Genomic DNA, 19,342 nt, shown 5'->3' with positions numbered 1-19,342 from the left:
TACGAACTGTAGGCTCGCAAATGGTATATTAGGTTTGAGTCAAAGGCTAGACTTTGTATGCAGAGCAGGTAGAATCAATTGTCAAATGTATTGCCCTTTAAACCTGTGTGTATTCCCCGGTTATCCTTTCATTCCAACATTTCGACACTCCTGTAACCTCAGACCTTTAGAATCTATCAAATAATAGCATTTGCAAGATGAGTACATTCCGTACGTTTCGCAATTACATGAATTAAACACACTATCAGAATGACATTTGATTGTGCTCTGGAATCTTATCAACTTTATAATAGTGGATACTATGTTGTGCACATTCTCAGTAACACTTCTTGCGAACAAGCGAACAAACAACGAAGAAGGCAGTCAAACAAACAAGAAGAAAAAAATGGGCTTTTTACTTAACTTTATTTTATGATAAATGGACTCCTTTTTTATAGCCCACAATTCATACACACATACATACACCCATTCATACACCAGTTCACACGTTCATTCATTCATCCATCCATTCATACACACATTCCTTCACCCACACCTATGTGAACCATGCAAGGCGACAGCCAGCTCAGGGGGTGACTAGAGCTAGGTGTCTCGGGGACACCTCAACACTTGGCTAGGAGGAGCCCACGATCCAACCAGCAACCTTGCGGTTGCCAGACGCCCTGCTGAGCTACTTCATGACACAAAGGAGACACTAATTGCTCCCCTGTTGCTGGGACCTTGTTCGTTCGCTGTACCCTTCCTTATTACAGCATAAGGGAGTATTCATGTCCTTAGCAGAGCACAGAGTTAGCCAGCAGCTACAAACAAATGGGATACATTCACATTACTCACCTGCTCCTCTCAGTGAATCATGGTGTGTGTGTGTGTGTGTGTGTGTGTGTGTGTGTGTGTGTGTGTGTGTGTGTGTGTGCGTGTGCGCGTGCGCGCGTGTGTGTGTGTGTGTGTGTGTGTGTGTGTGCGCATGCACATGTGTGTGCGCATTCTTCCATGCATGTGTGTTCGTCTCTGCAGTCTCCACAGTCCTTATGCTTGAATTTGTCTTTGCCATAAACAGCCAATCCACTCTCAAGTTCTACCTGACTGGCTCCAAATGTAATTTCAATGCGTAATTGGATAGATACCCCTGCTGTCTCCAGCGGCTACCTGTGCATTAAGCCGAATCATTCCATTTGCTGTTTGACATTGTTTCAGAAGTCTTTACACCTGAATGTTGTGCTTTAAGAATTTCTCTCCGTTGACACAACATTGTGTTTGGGCTTTTTGAACCAAGGGAGTCTATGGGTTGCTTAAATACATTACAATACTTTATTACTGTTTCATGTAACTCCTCACTATGAGAGGTTTTACACTAAAAGGAAACTCAAGGATTGTTGGATCGCTTCCGGGAGTCGTCCGATGATCATCACATCACATTTACCACACTTTTCCCACTCGGGGGCTGCCGGCATCAATAATTGATGTTGTTTTCACACACAAAAGGAAAGGTTTGCCTTTCCACTTCCTTTTTTTTTCTTTTCATTACTACCTCAAAACTGTTTTATATTGAAAACCTCTTCACTGCGTTTCTCAATATCCACGCGGCCGGGCCGCACACCTCGTCTCAGCTCTGATTTACCGAAGGAACTGTCGCTAAGCGGACATCTGGCTGATGGAAAACCTCCCCGTACACAACGTGGGCTGTCAGGTGGTTTATAAATCCTGACCGCAGCTCCCCTGAAGCTGATATCCACCCCGTGCTCTGTGTGTATTTCCTAATGACCTCACTGTTCGGAGAATTTGACAATATAGTCTCTTGTAAAAGCTTTGGGTTTTTGGGAATCTCAGCAAAACGTTACTAAAATAGCGAAACTTATCCATAGGAGCTGAAGTTAAAAGCAGGTATGATATCAGAGGTCGGGGAGAGGTGACTATAGAACACAACGCAAATCGAATGTATCTTAATTAGTTCCCATTTTTAATCGTGCCTTCGCCTCGGTGAGTCAGACAAGCTCACCAAGCTCACAAAAGCATGGATAAAAAATAAATGCAAACCCAGGGCTCATCCCTAAACATTAGAAATGCATTGCCTTCGGAGAAAAACTCAACCCTGGAAATGGTTCATCATTTCTGAAGGCAATGGCACTTTTCCATTGGCACTCGCGCCAAGTCAAACTGTGCCGTGACGATTTGTGTTTCCATTGCCTATTTGAACGTGCTGTGTTGTGTCGAGCTGGGCCCGAGATGGAACATCTCTGAGGTAGGGGGAAAGCGCGACTGGCCCGCCTCCGAGCGGCCCGCTCAGCCCTGCTCGATGTCAGGAGCAACAGGTTGTCTCTCAAAGTGTCGGAATAAGTCCCCTGACACTTGTTACAATAATTGTGCGTTCCTGTGGCTGAGATGCAGCGCCATGTACGCAGGGTATGGCTATCGTTCAACAGCTGGATTGGTTATTATTCATTCTTCCTATAACTATGTCATTTATAAAAGGTTAATGAAAGTTTAGAGACATGTGCACTGCAGTGATTTTAGCATGATGCTTGCAAACCAAATTGCTAGTTGAAAAAGGACGGATTTCTTTCAGATTACTCTTGTTCTAAAGACTAAACATTGGACAATATTTCACACTATTAGATCGCTGATTAAGATAATCAACATGTTTTTTCCTAATATCAAGGACATCATGTGGAACTCTTGGAACTATGTGTTAAACATTGCCAAATGTGTAAACAAGTCTAATCTCGAATAAATCGTCTCTCAATGAGCTATTGAGATTAGATGGCAAAAGAGGGGAGGCCTATTGAACATCAAACTAAATACCACACCGCGGATATCATTTTGTGCGATCCGTCAATTTGAAACAAACCAAATACATGAAATGGACCTTCAACGGATCAATCCAATTGACGATAGGCTACAATATAAAACTAAACAGGCTACAATAAGTCTATGTTGTGTCGTTTGACTCAAGGCAAGCGCTTCATCAGTTAATGACATACCTTCAAACGGGCACGCCTTTTGTGAAGGACACCAACCCGGCAATAGCTGCCCCAAACCGAGTCAAACCAAATCAAGCCCGGCCAGTACAGCATAATAGGAAAAGAGGTTTACGAGGAGAAGGACGTGGTCCTCATCCGAAGCCCCCCTCTCGTTCCCGTGTATCCGAGGGGGGAGGCCCCTGGTGCAGGGTGGGGTTCCTACACCACTTTATTAAAACATATTTCATATTGGTTCTCCCCATAACTCTGTTGTTGCACAGTGGGGAGAGTGAAATAAATCATACTTACCATATACTACTTTCCCCATGAATACATTATCTCACAATTGCATCTCTGCTTCTTACTTTGCATTTTTACACAATCCCTACCCTTTGCCGGTGGTGTAGGGGAAACTTGCTTTGATATTTAGATGGAGAAGGCAAAAGTCAAATAATATATAGCAACAACATAAACATTGATTTACCCCCCCCCCCCCCCCACCTCCTTACCTCCATAATGAGCTTTCGGTTACAGCGCCGAGATTGAAGTCGTACAGCTTGGTCAATATCAGGATCACCTGCAGCATAGCAACAAGACCCATGATTAATTAAACGTCAATTAAAGGCCCCTTTTTACATCCCTTCATGCATCCATTTATTAACCATGTTTTACTTGAATTTTGCTAATGACATGGAATGAGAATGAGGGGTGTCTGGGCAGAAGGGGGGGGGGGTAGGAGCATTATCATATCGCAATAAACGTTATCTACGTGTGACATCACAAATGACAGGTGATCTTGGTGTGTGTGTGTGTGTGTGTGTGTGTGTGTGTGTGTGTGTGGTTGTCAGGAGATGGGTGTCGGTAGCTCAGGTGGAATGATACACCTGCATGACAGAGACACCTGCACATCGCTCACTGAACTAAGAAATGAAATACAGACAATGCAAACCGCCGGCACTCACGCCGTCTGCCTGCGTGTGCTTCCTCTGACAATTGCACCTTCCCTTCCACCTCCTTCTGCGTCTCACACGGAGAATAGAAATATCCCGTCCTCGTTTCGTCGTTCTTGAGGACAGTGGCAGTTCGGTTTTATCGAAAAAAAATAAACCTGAGACGCATTATAAAAGCCGCTGGCAGCCACAATTAAATGATGTGCGATGTGCATTATTGTTTGTCTGATGGCCTTTTAAACGTCTTCCAGTGGGGACCACTATAAAGCGTGGCTTTAATAAGAGACGGTCAACCAGGGGGCACCTGCATTAGGGCTGTGGAGCCAGGCGACGGCCACGCCAGCACAGACAGCCGTCCAACGTAGAGACGGGAGCACATGGGATATTAATGAGGGCTGAAAAAATGGAGAGCGATGGCTGAAAGATCGGTCGAAAGCTCAATTACAGTGAGTTTAAACACATTAACCTATCAGGACCCAGCGAGCAAGTCATTAAGATGGGAGAAAAAAAAGGAGTTGTGCGAACAATGACGTGCCTTCGAGCCTGTGCGGAAAATGTTAAAAACCCAATTGACCCCCGAGATTTAGCCTTCAAACGACCACTGTTCGCCGCCCGGACTATCTGCGTTACGGGTTAATTAACCAATCACGCCGGGAGATAACCGTTTGCATAACTAAACTCACCGTGTCTGCTCAGAGCACTGGTACAGTCTGAATCAATTTGGAGGCAAGACGCCGTTAAATGGCTCTGATGTTTCCCACTAATCGCTTTTTACAATAACTCAAATGAAAAAAGACAGAATGATGAGGGGAAACTGCCACAGTGTTGATCATTAGTGGCTTCATCTTCTGTGGCCCTTGATATCGACCCCTTGGTACTGGCTGCTGGAGGATGCAGGAAACACACTTTGGATGAGAGTTGCTCGTGTTCGTCATGCTCAGAAATGCCAGACATCCAGCCACCACCCCAATTACGGCAATCAAAGTCAAGTAGTGAATGTTTTTATAAATGTCTAAGACTCATAATTCTGCCCCGTTCTTCCAACTTCATGGACTAATTTTCAAATAAGGTTACTGTTGACTATCAACTCATTAAGCAAACTTCCATCCAAAGCGACTGATAATGAATGGAGACACACTACATGTAATTGATGCTGGTAGGGGTTATAGGTGCATCTCAAGCAAGGTCGTCTACAGGTTTGGCTGCCGACCCTGGGGACTGAACCAGGGCCCGTCCTTTCAGCTGACCTGGCCACAGAGCCCAAGTAGGAGGCTCAGAAACACATTTCCAGCCTCAACCTTTTTAAAGCAAAACATAGTGTCGCTAAATCACCTCTCCTAGGAGCCCAGCTGTCAATGTGAGCTTTGTCAAACGCAAGGCCGTTTCTGCACAAATGGCTCATTAAAGACACCGACGTCCGTCTGTCCCGTCCCCTCAGTCATGCACGGGGTCACAGAGGGTCCACTTCAGGGACTGGCGGTCTGGTGAGGTGGACAACTGTTGAGATGAATCCTCCCCCGGTGGAAACATGAAAAGCACATCACCGCACACATCTCTGAAATTATTGATAGGCGACGCCAATCTGCGTCCGAGTCATTGCACCGCAGGGTTGCGATTACACGCGCATCACAAGCGGGGAAATGTCGTGGAAAAGTAGGGTCGGCTCAGGATGATTCACAGCACGCTTATTGAGGAGGAATGAAATGCGGTGTCAACTCGAAGGACTTCCTACCACTGTATTGTATATTTCCGTAAATGCAAAACAAAAAAAAGGACAGACCGACAAACAAGAATGGCAGAGGCAACTCTATTCAGCCCTGAGGCAAATACAATTAGCCGTGCATATCATCACTCACTTGCATACATGAAATTAAGTAAGGACCCTGGAAGGCCAAAAGCTGTGCATTTATTCATGTTTATGTTTTATTGATGTGAGGGAAAAGGGAGCTTTGCCCCGGGAAAGTTAACCAATCATTTTTAAGATTGGCTCCCAGCCTCTGAGGAGTTAAGTGTTCCCCTTATCTTGTCGTTCGCTCCTCGTTTTTCGTCTCCGTTACTTTTAATTTACTCTCCCTGTTCAAGTTGTTGGTGGCTTCTTCTGGGGGCTGGCTTTTTTCGCTTTCTGTCCTCCGTGGACCAGGCGGGGCAAAATAATTGCATATTAAAATAAAATTGGAATGTATATTATGGAGAGATGCTCTCTGGAAACTCAAAGATCAGATTTTGTTGAAGTGGTTCAATAGATAGGTGCCATTCCAACCACAATTTATGTCTCCAACTCTATCTGTCTGTGTATCTGTCTATCTGCAGTGTATCTATTTACTGTATATACTGTTTATATCGATCTACTGTGTCAACTTATCTTCTTTATCTATCCATCCATCTACTGTATCCATCTATATACTTCAGCGATCTATCTATCTACGGTATCTCACTATCTCTCTATCTAGCTATACCTATCTACTGTACCTATCTCATCTATCTATCTATCTTCATTGCACCTATTCATCTCATAGATCCATCTATATCTCTTTCTCTCTCACACACACACACACACACACACACACACACACACACACACACACACACACACACACACACACACACACACACACACACACACACACACACACACACACACAAGGACACACCAAAAGAGATGTGTCTCATCCCAACCTGTCCACAGGATTTGTTCTTCCATGGTCTAACCAGATCTCCAGCGAGTCTCTCCAGCCCAGCTCTCATTACAGTGCACCGGGTCTGCGATGTGCCTGCAACACCTTGCTTCACACAGTCCCCAGCGAAGCGTCATCACGACAGGCTACCTCGAATATTATTTTCCTCTAATTGGGCGGGCAGGCGAGAAACAGACCTATTACTGCTAAGAGATTACCCAGCTCTACGCAAGGTTGCTCTTTTCCTGCTTTTCTCTTGTCTTATTTCCGTATCAAGCCTTTCTAAAGGATAATTTTTCTCCCTGTCTTTCTTTCTTTTTCTCTTTTTTTCTTTCTTTTTGCTTTACCTTCCTTCGTTTCATTTTCTTTAAATAAAAAAAAAGTGCTTCATTCTTGCCCATTTCTTTCTCCCCCTCCATTTTGCCCTCTTTCTTTATTCCTTTGTCCCTTTCTTTGTCTCTCTTTCTGCAGTCCGTCCCGTTGCTCCTTGTTCTAGGGGGCCGACAGGGGACCGCTGTTCAGGATCCAAATTAATTTCCAGGGGACCCGCAGGTTAAATTCCAACGGCTGATCAAAGATGCCTTTCATTATCATGGATGACGGCTCCTGTAACATTTACACTTTGACTCGTCCCTATAGGAGTACTTAGCGTCCTAGCCGCATGCGCACAACTCAGAAATATACACATTAGCATGAATACACTGACCACACGCCGCCGAAAATACAAGCTTAAGCGAAGAAATAAGCAGTTTCCCGGGACTCTGTGTGTAAGACCTTCTGTATATTCTGCCTACTTATTTCCAAATTAGGAGCAAGAATGATCAAAAGAAGCTGTATATTTATAACTTTTCATGAATTGAATATACTATAGACTATAAATTAATTAATTCACACCTTTGTATCTTTCTGCACCCATGATAGCTTGTAAGGAGCTAGTTAGTGGGTTTGCTTTGATGTGATTGGTTAACCTCCCTCACGGCATTAGGGACCATTGATAAGATTATTTTTTTATTATGCCTATTTTATTTAGCAGACCATTTTATCCAAAGCGACTTACCATGAATTTAATTCATTACTGAGCAGGTAGATGCTAGGCCCTAGGGCATCTGTCTCAAAGATGCCTACTGGAGGGAATTTGGAATCCCAGCACCTTTTTTTTGTTTGGGCTGGCAGTAAATCCCCTGAACCACGATCCTATCCTGCCCCAATGGACACGGCTGTGTCCTGTTAAACATCTGTGTGTGTATGGTGTGCCACGACGGGGGGAGAACCTCTCAACACAGAGCCCGAGAGGCCACTAATGTCCCGACAACAGACAAACAACAACCCAACACCACGCGTTTGTCACTGTTCAACATGGTGACGGCTGACACCGAAACCAGCAGACCAGACTGGAGGCACGTCCAGGCCAGCGGAGTTGGCGTTGTCAAATACCGACGTTAGACTAGATGTTAAACTTTTATATACCGCCCTCCTGTCTCCTGCTCCTTGGACAGACGGATGCCAGGAGCAATAAAGAAACGGCAATTAGGAAAACGATAAAAAATAATAAATGATTCGCCTGATCAATTAATCTCTTTAATTGTCGCTCGAGCTTGCTGCTAAAACGGCTATGCTATCTCTATCCATCATCCCCCTCCCTGGGTTATGGGGGAAATATGTCACCGGTGAGCCGTGGGACAGGCGGTGCGGCGGCTAATAGGGTTAGTGTGACTCAGCACAGAGGAGGGGAGACCGAGGAAACACTCGGGAGGAAGGTTCCGGTTAAGGACGGGATCTGGTGGAGAACCTAGGGTTTTTTTGTGGAGCGGATTATGAGACGGGCAGGGTGAGGTTTGACGCACGAGAGTCGGGATTCGAGGCTCTGCCATCGATGTCCGCTGTTGTACACATTGTTAATGCGTACTGACTGCGTGCCGTATAGGTTGCTTCCACTGAGATTACATTTACGTTTTTTGCTTTGAATTAATTGTGTTGAATTGATTATGTAGCATAGTAATAGTGTTGCGGAAGCAAAGAGTTGCAGCACTCACTGGTATCCTTTATTTTTTCCTGATCCCATAGTTCTGATATAAAACGGCCAATTCTAAAACAAACAAAGACCTGTGTGTCAACCCCCCCTGAACCGTGAATCAACTCAACTAAAGACATAATGGGTTTACACTTTTTGTTTGTGCTCACATGATTAACAATTAATGATATTCATGCATCTATTAGGCGTGATGATTTTTCCCGGCAGACACCTGTGGAGAGAGAGAGGAATATCAGCGGGTGAATTTGCATTCCCTTTCATTAAAGGCTCTGTCGTTGTTGTTGTCGAATGAGGGGACAAAATGAAACGAAAACGCATCTCAAGGAGACGGCACCTCGTGAAAGGCAACATCTTGATTTGCGCCTTCAAAAGACTCCACTTAGCAGCAGAACTCAACCATTGCGGTGTGCGCCACCGAGTCCATCTCGTGACGGATTGAACTTTTACAAGGGAGAGAAAGCATTCTCTGGGGGACGGACGGTGTTTTCATTGTGTAAATCCCCTGGTGGAGGGAGTATGGTGCTGTGTGTTAGCCCATCCCTGTATAGGTGGTGCTTGTATGCATCCTTCTGACTGCTGATCTCCGGGTCCCGCATCCTCCGTACGTCAAGCCTCAGAGACTTTCCCACAAATCAATTCAGTCCATCTCGGGGGGCAGAATTAAGGGAATTGGCTTAATTTTGAAAGGGTTCAAAAAATGCAGCGCTGTTTACTGACAAAGGAATGTCCTGATTGGTCAATATGGAATCGCTCCATCGGTTCAATATAACAGGGTTGTTTTTCCCTTTATTGTTGGTGACAAACCAGTAGGCTACACTGCTAGGGGAACGGCCACTCGGGATGGACATTCAAGCAGTTGTTGTCGTCTTATGTTAATTTCAGTGGCAGTACGTTTTTGACGTTATGCCCTTGTTCTTGTTGTTTTTTTGCGGTTGTTTATTTCCGTCATGCCGCCAGCACCAGCATGTAATTTGATTTCCAGAAGGGAATCTAATCACAGGTTTGTCTTCAGCTTTCAAAAATCACTTATACACTTATTCCGCATAATGGCTGAGTTGTGGATACTAATATTGTCTTAAGAAAATCTTTTCATTTGTTATAAATATTTATCCTCTCCGTTGTGCTCCATTATTTACATTTATTATTCAGTTTTTTATAATGTATAATTACTGCAGTATCTATACAGTACGAAGGCGTGGTCCCGGTCAAAACACGGTGAATAGTTCCCAAACAAATAAATAGATGTCAAGCATACCTCTTAGTTAGGTGAGAGCTGAACAGTACATGACTGTGGATATTATACTATTGTATATGCCAATGACATCACTATTTCAACTTAACTTTTAAACAGGACGAGTAATCAGGTTGTTAGGGTGTATACCCACAGTCAAGTTATTGGGTCATACCCCATGGCCTCAGTCTGACCTGTGGAAATCCTTCAGCAACAACTACCTTCTAAAAACATGCATGAGCAATTACTGCAAGTATCTTTCGAAAAAGTAGCATCTGCTAAATTACTAAATAGTAATTGTTGTACAAAAGGCTAAATTACCGCATGGTAATCTATAGTTAGAAACCATTTTTTTCCACCACATGATGTCTCTTTGTGTGACATTTAACACATTTAAGCACTCGTCGGAAACACAAGTGTGAAAAAGTAGTCACCACGAGGTTAGGTCTGTGACCACCTCTGTCGTAACATGCCCAGGGTGACCCATCATCATTTGCTCCTCGATCTCGAGGCGGTGAACAGCATGACTGTTTTTCTCGAGCTGTCATATAAACGTGGCGTGTCCTCCCTCATTTACCAGGGCTGGCCTAGGATTGGCCCAGAATGACACAAGGGGACCACAACACTGCAGAGATGGCAGAGTGGTTCAGAGTGCTTTCTTAATAAGTCAAATTCTGAACGGGTGGGCCTTTAAAAATAAACAAAATGGGGGGGGGCGGCATGTGCCAAACCAAACCTTCTGTGGACAAACCTCTGGTAAACAGTATGAGTAACAGATTAGGCTGTATGCTGCATGCTGTCTGCGTTAATCTTTTGTGTATGCACTTCAAACAATTCTAATTCCTTTTCCGTACGGCCAATGAAGTGTTCTGATCTCAGATATGAAGATAAATCCTGACTGTATTGTGATCCACTTGAAGAGGAAATGAAATCCACCGGATGAAGCTGATGCGACAAACGTAAAAGAGAATACAAAACTAACATGTTTTAGTTAATGAAAAAAACATCTTGGCTTCATTAATAATGTTCTATAAGGTAACAGGGTTGGTGAGCTAATTCTACTGCCACTACGGTGCTTGGTGGAGAGGGTTGTAAGGGCAAATTTTCCCGAGTTAGGATATTGTCACTCACTAAAGGGTAAGTAAACCCTCATTATGGCAGGAGAACTTATATTATGAGTTGCAAAAAGTAAGAAAGGATTTAGAAAATACTGACACTTGAGAGTGTGAGAGGAATTGTCAAACATTGTCAAGAAACCACGTCACACTCACCCTTGCTAGGATGCGCAGCTGACAAACTCGTTGTGTGAACCGATGGGAGCCGGTTTCAACTGAAGAAAAGTGTTTTTTTTTCAGGTTATTTGACCCTTAAACTCTAGCAGGGAACAGATTAAAAGGAAAATCTGAGACCTAAGCAGCTGTTATCAATCTTTTTGGACAAGATGTTAGAGTGCATTTTGATGTGTTTTTGACGTGGGGTTAAAGGGTTTCTGATTCACATCGAGAACCCTATTGAACCCTGGTTGATACAGACCACTGTGATCAAAGCATTTTCTCCAGCACCCAACCCAACAAATATGTTTTCCCTCTTGCAATGGTAATGTGAACCGGGTTGGGTTGATAAGGAACCAGAATACAAGGAATACTTAATTTATAACGGAAATGGTAAAAAAGAAAAAATAAGTACAATTAATAGTTAAAGTAAGGTTAAAACATGTCCGAAAAGGAAATTGATTCTATTTTAAATAGTATGTGGAAGCGTATCTATTCTTACACGATAAAGCTGTACCAATCTTTAAAGCCTGGTATTTTGGTCTCTCCTGGTTTAAAGTGGTCCTTTAGGCCCAATCCCATTTCTACCCCTTACCCCTTCCCCTTACCCCTCCCCCTTGTTTTGAAGGGGTAAGGGGAAGGGGTAAGGGGTAGAAATGGGATTGGGCCTTAGTCTTCCAGATCAGACCTTGGGAAGGACCGCAGAGGCCTGCCACATGACCTGGGCCTGGTGTATATTACCCTGGTTTATACCAGGGCACTTAAGCAGCTAGCCCATATCTGAACTGGAAAAGTGATAAAAAGTCATTTGAATAATTTTAATAAATCCTAAGTGACAGGCAGCAAATGATAAAGAGGCTTCGTACAGGGTGTAGCCTGATCCCATTTGGCCTAGATTAGAGGGCGGGCTAGAAGTGTTTCTAGCTGTAACATGAAGGTGCTCTTCTGATTGGGCCAGGTACACTGGAGGTGGTTGCGGTAATATATCCAAGATGAGATAAAGGCATGCATGACTGTTTAAAATCAGCGGCTAGGATAATCGACTTGATGAGAGCTCTATTTTTATAAAATGGTGGAAAAATAAAACATGATTAAACTGTGGGGTGTCATTGGTAAACATTCCCCGCTGAATTGTTTTTTTGTTCAATCGCTTTTTTGATGGAGACGAAATTTTTGACAGATTTTACCCAAATCTAGCTAAATAACTTTCACAAATGTTTTTTGTTTGCAGATTTCCAATTATGTAGGATTAAGAAAAACATGTGAAATAAAAATAAACTAACCATTTCGGTGGATGGAGGGGGTTATTCATCACTAGCTGGAAGACATTGTACTGCCTCTGCAGTTGTAGTTTCAGCAAGACACTTGCTCATGTAACATGCTTTGCTTATCAGGTTGGATCGGAGTATACATTAGTAGATCATCTGCCTAGTGGTGCAACTGGACAGTGTGCGTGTCAACTAGACTGTGGAAAATACTACCTTCACTGTAGGTCAATTTCTGTAACGCTTGAAGTAGAGTGGCATATCGCCATGGGAACACGTGTGAAGTATGGGGTGCTGGGGATGGGGGGGGGGGGGGGGTTGGGGTACAACCCTCTACACTGATATGCTTTAAAATGTACTTTTGCTGTGCATGTTTTCTAATATCATTACAGCCGTAAATTGTATGCCTTGATGAACATACAATATTGGTCTATGAATAATAATCAAGGAAGAAAACATACACAAAATATAGGCTGCATGCACACACAACAGCGGCCGCTGGACACTGGGTTGTAGGAAAGACAGATTTCCACAATAAACTATGATTTGGCAATGATTTGATGGCATGCATAGACAAATTATACACACACATTGTACAATAGCAACAATGCATCAGCTGTTATGAAGGCCAGATATGCAAATAAAAAATATCTTGATAAGGGCATAGATCACAGACAGTTTTAATTTAATTTAATAGCACTAAAGATATAAATGTGCACTATTTTTTGAGTGAATTGGTTATCGATAATATTGTGCCATATATTAATATGAACGATGATTGTTCATTTCTAATCAATGTCGGATACATGCAAAATGCTCCATACGTCTTCATCATTCGATCAAGCAATTCCGAAAATATGAAGGAATACCAAGAAATTGCATTCTTGTTATTTGTTTATTTTCAGCGGTGTCTACATGTGCAGCTGTACAGACCATTGGGTCCTCCTGACACCCAGAGCGTCTGCAGGACATAGCCTACTGAAGCATTTGATTAGATTTTTGGTTGAGACAATCCTTACGGTTGGGAATAATAGGTGTTGGGGAGATGGCTGAAGTGAGTGCTGCTCCGCTGAGACGTGAATTCATGGATGTACATGATATGACCGTGCGTACGGCCATGACTTTCAATGTATTTTGGAGAACCTGGCCCCGACCAACCCACAGGGAGCGGTTGACAATGACATGACAATAACCCCATTACGACAGAGAGCTTGCCTCATCAGCATCCAAAAATACAATAAATCTATCTTTAAAAATATCGTTATTTATTTAAGTGAGGTTACTGCTGTAGTAACAGGGAGTTAGTTTCTGTCAAGCCTAAACGCTAAGTAATGTAAATACTAAAGTTAAATCGTTATTTAATTTGACTGCCAGTGGAGTACAATTCCTCTCATCTTTAAACATGTTTTTATGTATTAGACTAATTTCTTCAGGCCGTGTGCAGAATCAATGAATTAATATGCCCTTTTATGTCTGTATGCATAAACTAACTAGGCAAAAAAAAAAGACTTCCCCATATTTTTAATGAACAAGGAACATTTTTAAATGACCTAAAATGTATAATTACCTAAATGTAAGAAACACCTCCCACACTTTCTTATGGTTTGGGGGTTACGTTAGAGTGAGTCACATCCAAATGAGCCGCCTATATCATTGTGTTGTCACAGCTAATTAGCTAATACATCACAAAACACATCAAATAGGATGCTGCGCATGCTTGATCCCTGATAAGTTCCACAACATAAAAGTGTCTCTGTGTGCATGTGTGTGTGTCTTTGTGTTTGTGTTAAGGCTATACGTCTTTGAATTGGTATGAGAGAGAGAGAGAGAGAGAGAGAGAGAGAGAGAGAGAGAGAGAGAGAGAGAGAGAGAGAGAGAGAGAGAGAGAGAGAGAGAGAGAGAGAGAGAGAGAGAGAGAGAGAGAGAGAGAGAGAGAGAGAGAGAGAGAGAGAGAGAGAGAGAGAGAGAGAGAGATGGAAGGGACGGTAGGAGCGTCTCGCACTAAATGAGAGTGATAAAAGAAGGGAAGCAAGGAGGCAGTGAAACCCCCGAGAAGTGAAGAGTGTTCTTGAGCGTACGACTGAAGGGAGGCATTTATTTTGTACTTAAAATGCACTTTGTGGGGCAAAACTAGACCGTGAGTGCCAAGAAAGTGCTCAGAACCCACGTTGATGTAATGCCTCGCAGTCCCGCCGCACAAATGATTCATGGACAAAGGCACACATGCATGCCGTTCCCGGGGCTAAAAACTAGGATCCTACTGAATTATTCCACGAACTGGTTCCCATGTGAAATGTACATTGAAATAAAAGTGGGAAATCGTACTTTTCATATCGGAGGGGGAAATTATTCATATTGGGGAGAATTTTTTTTCAACACACTTCCAATGCAGACTGGTAAAGGGCAGTAGGTTGTAAGTGGATTTGTAACTTTCCAATGTAAGATTTGTCCTGTGGTGTGTGTGTGTGGTGTGTAGTACATGTTGTGTTGTACGCGTGTACTACACACTGCAGTTCCTCTCTGCATTCCGGCAAACACATGACTTGGGGCTGTAACCTTTAAAGACCCTTTAAGGCTTGAGCTTTGCTAGATTCATCTACACAAACACAGACACTCGCACACCTGTGTGTGTGTGTGTGTGTGTGTGTGAGCGCGCACACATGTATTTGAACACGCACACACACACACAAACTCACACATACACACACGCAGGGACACACACATAGGGACACACACACAGGGACACACACACAGGGACCTGTACTCGAATCATATATATATATATATATATATATATATATATTTATATATACACACACGCACACACACAGGGGCGTGTCCCTTGGGGGGGCAGGCTATGGGTCCCACACCAGGACACGAAGAAGACAAAATGGAGGGAGGACAAAGCAAGCAATCTTGATATTTTTCACAATTACTGCTACTATCTGTAAATGTCACATTGGCATGTCATGCATACGCTCAATAAAATCCAGGAGAAGTTTGCTTCTCTCCATACTCAGGTGGCTTGGTGTAGATTGGGTAAAGTACCCTACTGAAGATATAAGCTCACACAGAAGGGCCAAATCAATCAAAGGCAATTGAATTCCACTCAGACATCATATGTCATTCTTTTAACTGCATCCTGTAGATCTTAGAAGAAATATCGTGGCCTATTGACTAGAATTAGTCTTTATTCAAGTGTTACCTTCCGCTTAAAATGCCTGGTTTCCTCTCGCACTCCTAAATGCAATTTCAGCATTGACATGGGGTTGTGAGTGTTTTTCTCTCCCAGAGCCAGACAGTCGCATTCCCCCCCCCCCCCCCCCCCCCATACACCCACGGTCTACGGCCGGGGCCCTCCGTGTATTGGGGGGGGTTCACTCCAGTAGATTTCATGGATCAAGGAGCTCCTCGTGCGAGCCAGCCTGCGCACGCTAAACGGAATGGCTCTCTATCTAATGAACCAATTGGAGACACAGGTGTCCCCCTAGGCACCGCTCCGCCTGCCCCCCCCCCCCCCCCCCACCACCACCACCACCACCACCACCACCACCACCACCACCACCACCTTTATTATCTATTTATAACGGGGAGATGATGTGCAACAATAACCGATTTAGTCTGATTGGGTATGCAGAGGAACGCCAGCCCGGGGGGGCACGTCGGAGGTCCTGATGGCTACAATGGCGGGAAACAAAACAAAAACAAGTAGTTTGGAGCCCTGGGCGGGGTTCTTATGGCGAGGACAAAGCGAGAACAATAGGAACCCCTGAGGGGAATCAGTGGAAGAGGTGAGGAGTGGGGTTCAGCTCGTTCTGTTTTTGCAGGGGGCCCTGAGATCCAGAGAGTCTCTGCCTCTTGCAGGGAGTGGAGCTTGTGCTGCAGTACCAGCAGTGGCAGAGCTTTATACTGTGAATGCATGGTGCACTAGCCCGGTGCCTCCTTGAGGAGCTGCTTCATGGAGCCTCTCTAGATGGGTGGGACTTGGTAAGATGTTCACTTCAAGGAGAACACAAGTCTATTTGGAACCAAACATTGATTTGATGGTGACTAATTATTTGTGGGAGGGGAGTGCCGGACTCCTTTTTGAGTGTCATTCACATATTTATTTTTCCGTCTTTCCGAACTGAACTCATGGTAACACTTTGAGCCCCTCGGGTTGGTTCAGAAGTTTTTTTCTTCTCTCAAATGTTACATTTTATTTTAGATTGGAATCACTAATCTATGTAATTCAAAGTTCCCATCATCCTATCATCCCACTTAGAAAAGAAACATAAAAAAACATAAAATATAGCCGATTAAGTAATTCAGACTGGAGAGGAGGGATACCTGAATGAATGTGTGAAGATTCATTAAATTGCTGCAAATTATGTCAAATTCATTCAAGACATTTTTTTTGCTCCCAGAACCTTTGAATCAGGCACAGTAGCCCCACTGGCCAATCGATCATCCAATAAAATAGCATTAGAATAGAACATATTGGAATATAAAATATTATAATAGAATATAAGGGGAGAGCAGAGAATAGAAAAGAACAGAATAGAACAGAATGAATTGTCAGAAAACTGAAGGGAACAGAAAATGTAAAGGACAAAGCAAGATGAAAAGATATGGGGGGGTTACGCATTAGCTAACGCCGGAACATAGTATTCCATTCAAAATGTATTTAAAAGAAAGAAAGGCCTATATTTATATGCTGTGCTAGCTTCTGTAGAATGAAGAAATAACTGGACAACCACCAGCAGGAGATTGTCAGATGCCTACAGAGAATAATCCAATGTATACAGACGGTGAGGTAAATTCATTTCGAATTTTTGCCGCAGCAGCCATTTAGCAATCAAGTGTAAGGGGGGGATTGCACTTTATTGAATGTGAGGCAATTATGTAGGACTATTCAGGCAGACAATTAGGACTGCAATCAACAATGTGTAAAGTCAAATGTTAAGAGGAGACACGTGCATGCGTCGGCTTCATAAAGGTCACACTGTGTTTCTAATGCCTGAAGCTGTCAAGTATTTAATTATGACTGCTTAAGACACGGGCACTTAAACAGGTGATTAATATCGGATAATGCATCTTTTTTTTTTTTTTTTACCTTTGCAACAGGCGAAAGGTAGCCTATTCAAAGTCTATTTTTTTAACCTACAAACGTTGTGCTGCTTGAGTCGTAAAAGTGATGCTCTGTAACGTGTCGTCTAAAGCCCGATGGGGTAAAGAAGTATAGATTAACGTCTCCACGATTGGTCTCCATAAACCGTCGCGTAATGCGCTTGCCTTTTCCATTTGTTTCTCACGAGCAGTGACAAAGATATGCAAGACAACCACAGCACATCGTGTAATACAGAATCTTAAGGCAGGGTGAAATGGGACTTTTTCACACTTCAAGCTAAATAACCACTGATCCACAATGAACACACGCGCGCGTATGGAGAATAATGCGCCATGCGTAATGGCCCCACATGACGACGACTGAAAGGAGTGTTTTAAAACATTATTATTATCATCAGTCAATAATAAAGCTACTATAATCAATACTTGGTTAAATGGTGATCTGGTTGGCCTCTCGGAGGTGTGCGTGGTGTAGTGCTGCAACATGTTTAGATCGCAAAACCCGCAACTCACACTGCTGTTGTGTCCAGACCAGTGCACCATCGCCTGGTTGTGCGCGGAGTCACCGGCCAAAGCAAAGGTGGAGGTGTCCAGGTAGGGCTCAGTCTGCCGCTGGCCGGACCCCTTGCCTTCCTCCCCGCTGCGCCTGTACTCGGCCCTGGAGCTGTACACTCCCTGCGCGGTCTTCAGAAGACTTGGCCCAGCCTGACCCACTGGTATCCGCTCGAAAACTTCGGCGTGTCTCCTCGCCACACTCCGTATTGTCCTCTTTCTCCTTTTGCTCTTCGGGTCAGGGTTAGGGTAAGGGTTTGCAGAGATTTGAGCAAATGGGTCCTCCATCCCGGATTCTCTCGCTAGATCCTGTTGCGGCGCTCCGTCACTGTTGGGGTCCCCGTCGTCAACAATAGGGTATTCCACAGTCAAGCCGTTGAGCAACTCTGTTCTGTTGTTATTTACGACTGAGCCTTTAACACCCGTTGTCTCCGGCGGCATCACCTGCAGACGCTCGTGCCTGCGTTTCAATGCCGGGCAACTTATCTCACCGCGTGCCCCGAACTTGTGGTCCAAATGAGAAAACACGAACGCCAAAGAGCACCACAGAGACCAAATTCCAAACATGTTTGGCACCGAACAGTATTTTCGATAACCAAACTGTAGAAAAGTGTGTTTGTGGCTACTTCAGGTGAGTCAGATCAGTGTAACGCACCGCCGTTACGAGCCTATATTCCGCTCTCCCGCTCCAGTCCAGGAACGTTTCCAAGTGAGCTCCGGTTGGGGAGGCGCTGCGCATCTGGCAGAGCGCGCAAAGTGCAGGAATCTTTTAGAGTTCGTCAAGGAGCCGCTGCTCAACGACAAGCAACAGTATTAAATAAATAAAAAAGCAACACTAATGCAGCCATTCATCGTTTTATTCAGACAACACCTCGTCATTAGCGTTTTATTACCAAATGTGTGAGCGAAAGGACTCTCTCGATGGAAGCGCTATTCGTGATCCTGGATATATATTGGCTTTGCATTGTGTTTCCTTTGTAACAAAATATAGCAATACTGGTGTGGTTTTCACTCGGTGGTACGCTTATTTAAAAGTCAAATCAAGCGGGGTTCCAGCTTGGAGAGCATAGAGTCTTTGAGGTCGGAGCAGCTCTGAGTGGTTCCATCAATGCATCGACTGGCTACGTGGTGTTGGGGTGCAGCCGGGAATGGGTAATGTGCCAGCCTAATAAAGAAACATCTTCAAAGTTTACATGAACTTAATCGTCCCTGTAAACTTGTAGCTTTTCATATTTGCAAAGTGCATGATTTTCCTTCTCTTCATTTCGGAACGACCTATCGAACCGTTTTCCTATTCGTT

At 43.9% G+C, this 19,342-nt stretch overlaps 2 protein-coding genes across 3 annotated transcripts in view; both read right to left on the bottom strand.

Annotated features, from left to right (window-relative positions):
* The window catches only part of smndc1 (survival motor neuron domain containing 1), a 147,318-nt gene extending 139,407 nt beyond the window's left edge, over positions 1-7,911 (bottom strand). The window contains exon 1 of the mRNA XM_060073126.1: positions 7,896-7,911. The gene's annotated coding sequence lies outside the window, so the exon portion shown is untranslated. The remainder of the gene's footprint in view (positions 1-7,895) is intronic.
* The window catches only part of sorcs3b (sortilin related VPS10 domain containing receptor 3b), a 50,857-nt gene extending 31,760 nt beyond the window's left edge, over positions 1-19,097 (bottom strand). The window contains exons 1-2 of one of the 2 annotated variants that reach the window (XM_060073123.1): positions 18,004-19,097; positions 3,467-3,534 (exon numbers count right to left, since the gene is read on the bottom strand). In XM_060073123.1, coding sequence (XP_059929106.1) covers positions 3,467-3,534; positions 18,004-18,609 — 674 coding nt within the window. In that variant the 5' untranslated portion in view covers positions 18,610-19,097. The remainder of the gene's footprint in view (positions 1-3,466; positions 3,535-18,003) is intronic. The other variant, XM_060073122.1, reaches the window with a different exon arrangement.
* Positions 19,098-19,342: the final 245 nt, after the last annotated feature.

This window comes from Gadus macrocephalus, chromosome 15 (genome assembly GCF_031168955.1).
Source record: "Gadus macrocephalus chromosome 15, ASM3116895v1".
Lineage (NCBI taxonomy): Eukaryota > Metazoa > Chordata > Actinopteri > Gadiformes > Gadidae > Gadus > Gadus macrocephalus.
This window is presented reverse-complemented; position numbering and strand designations above follow the sequence as displayed.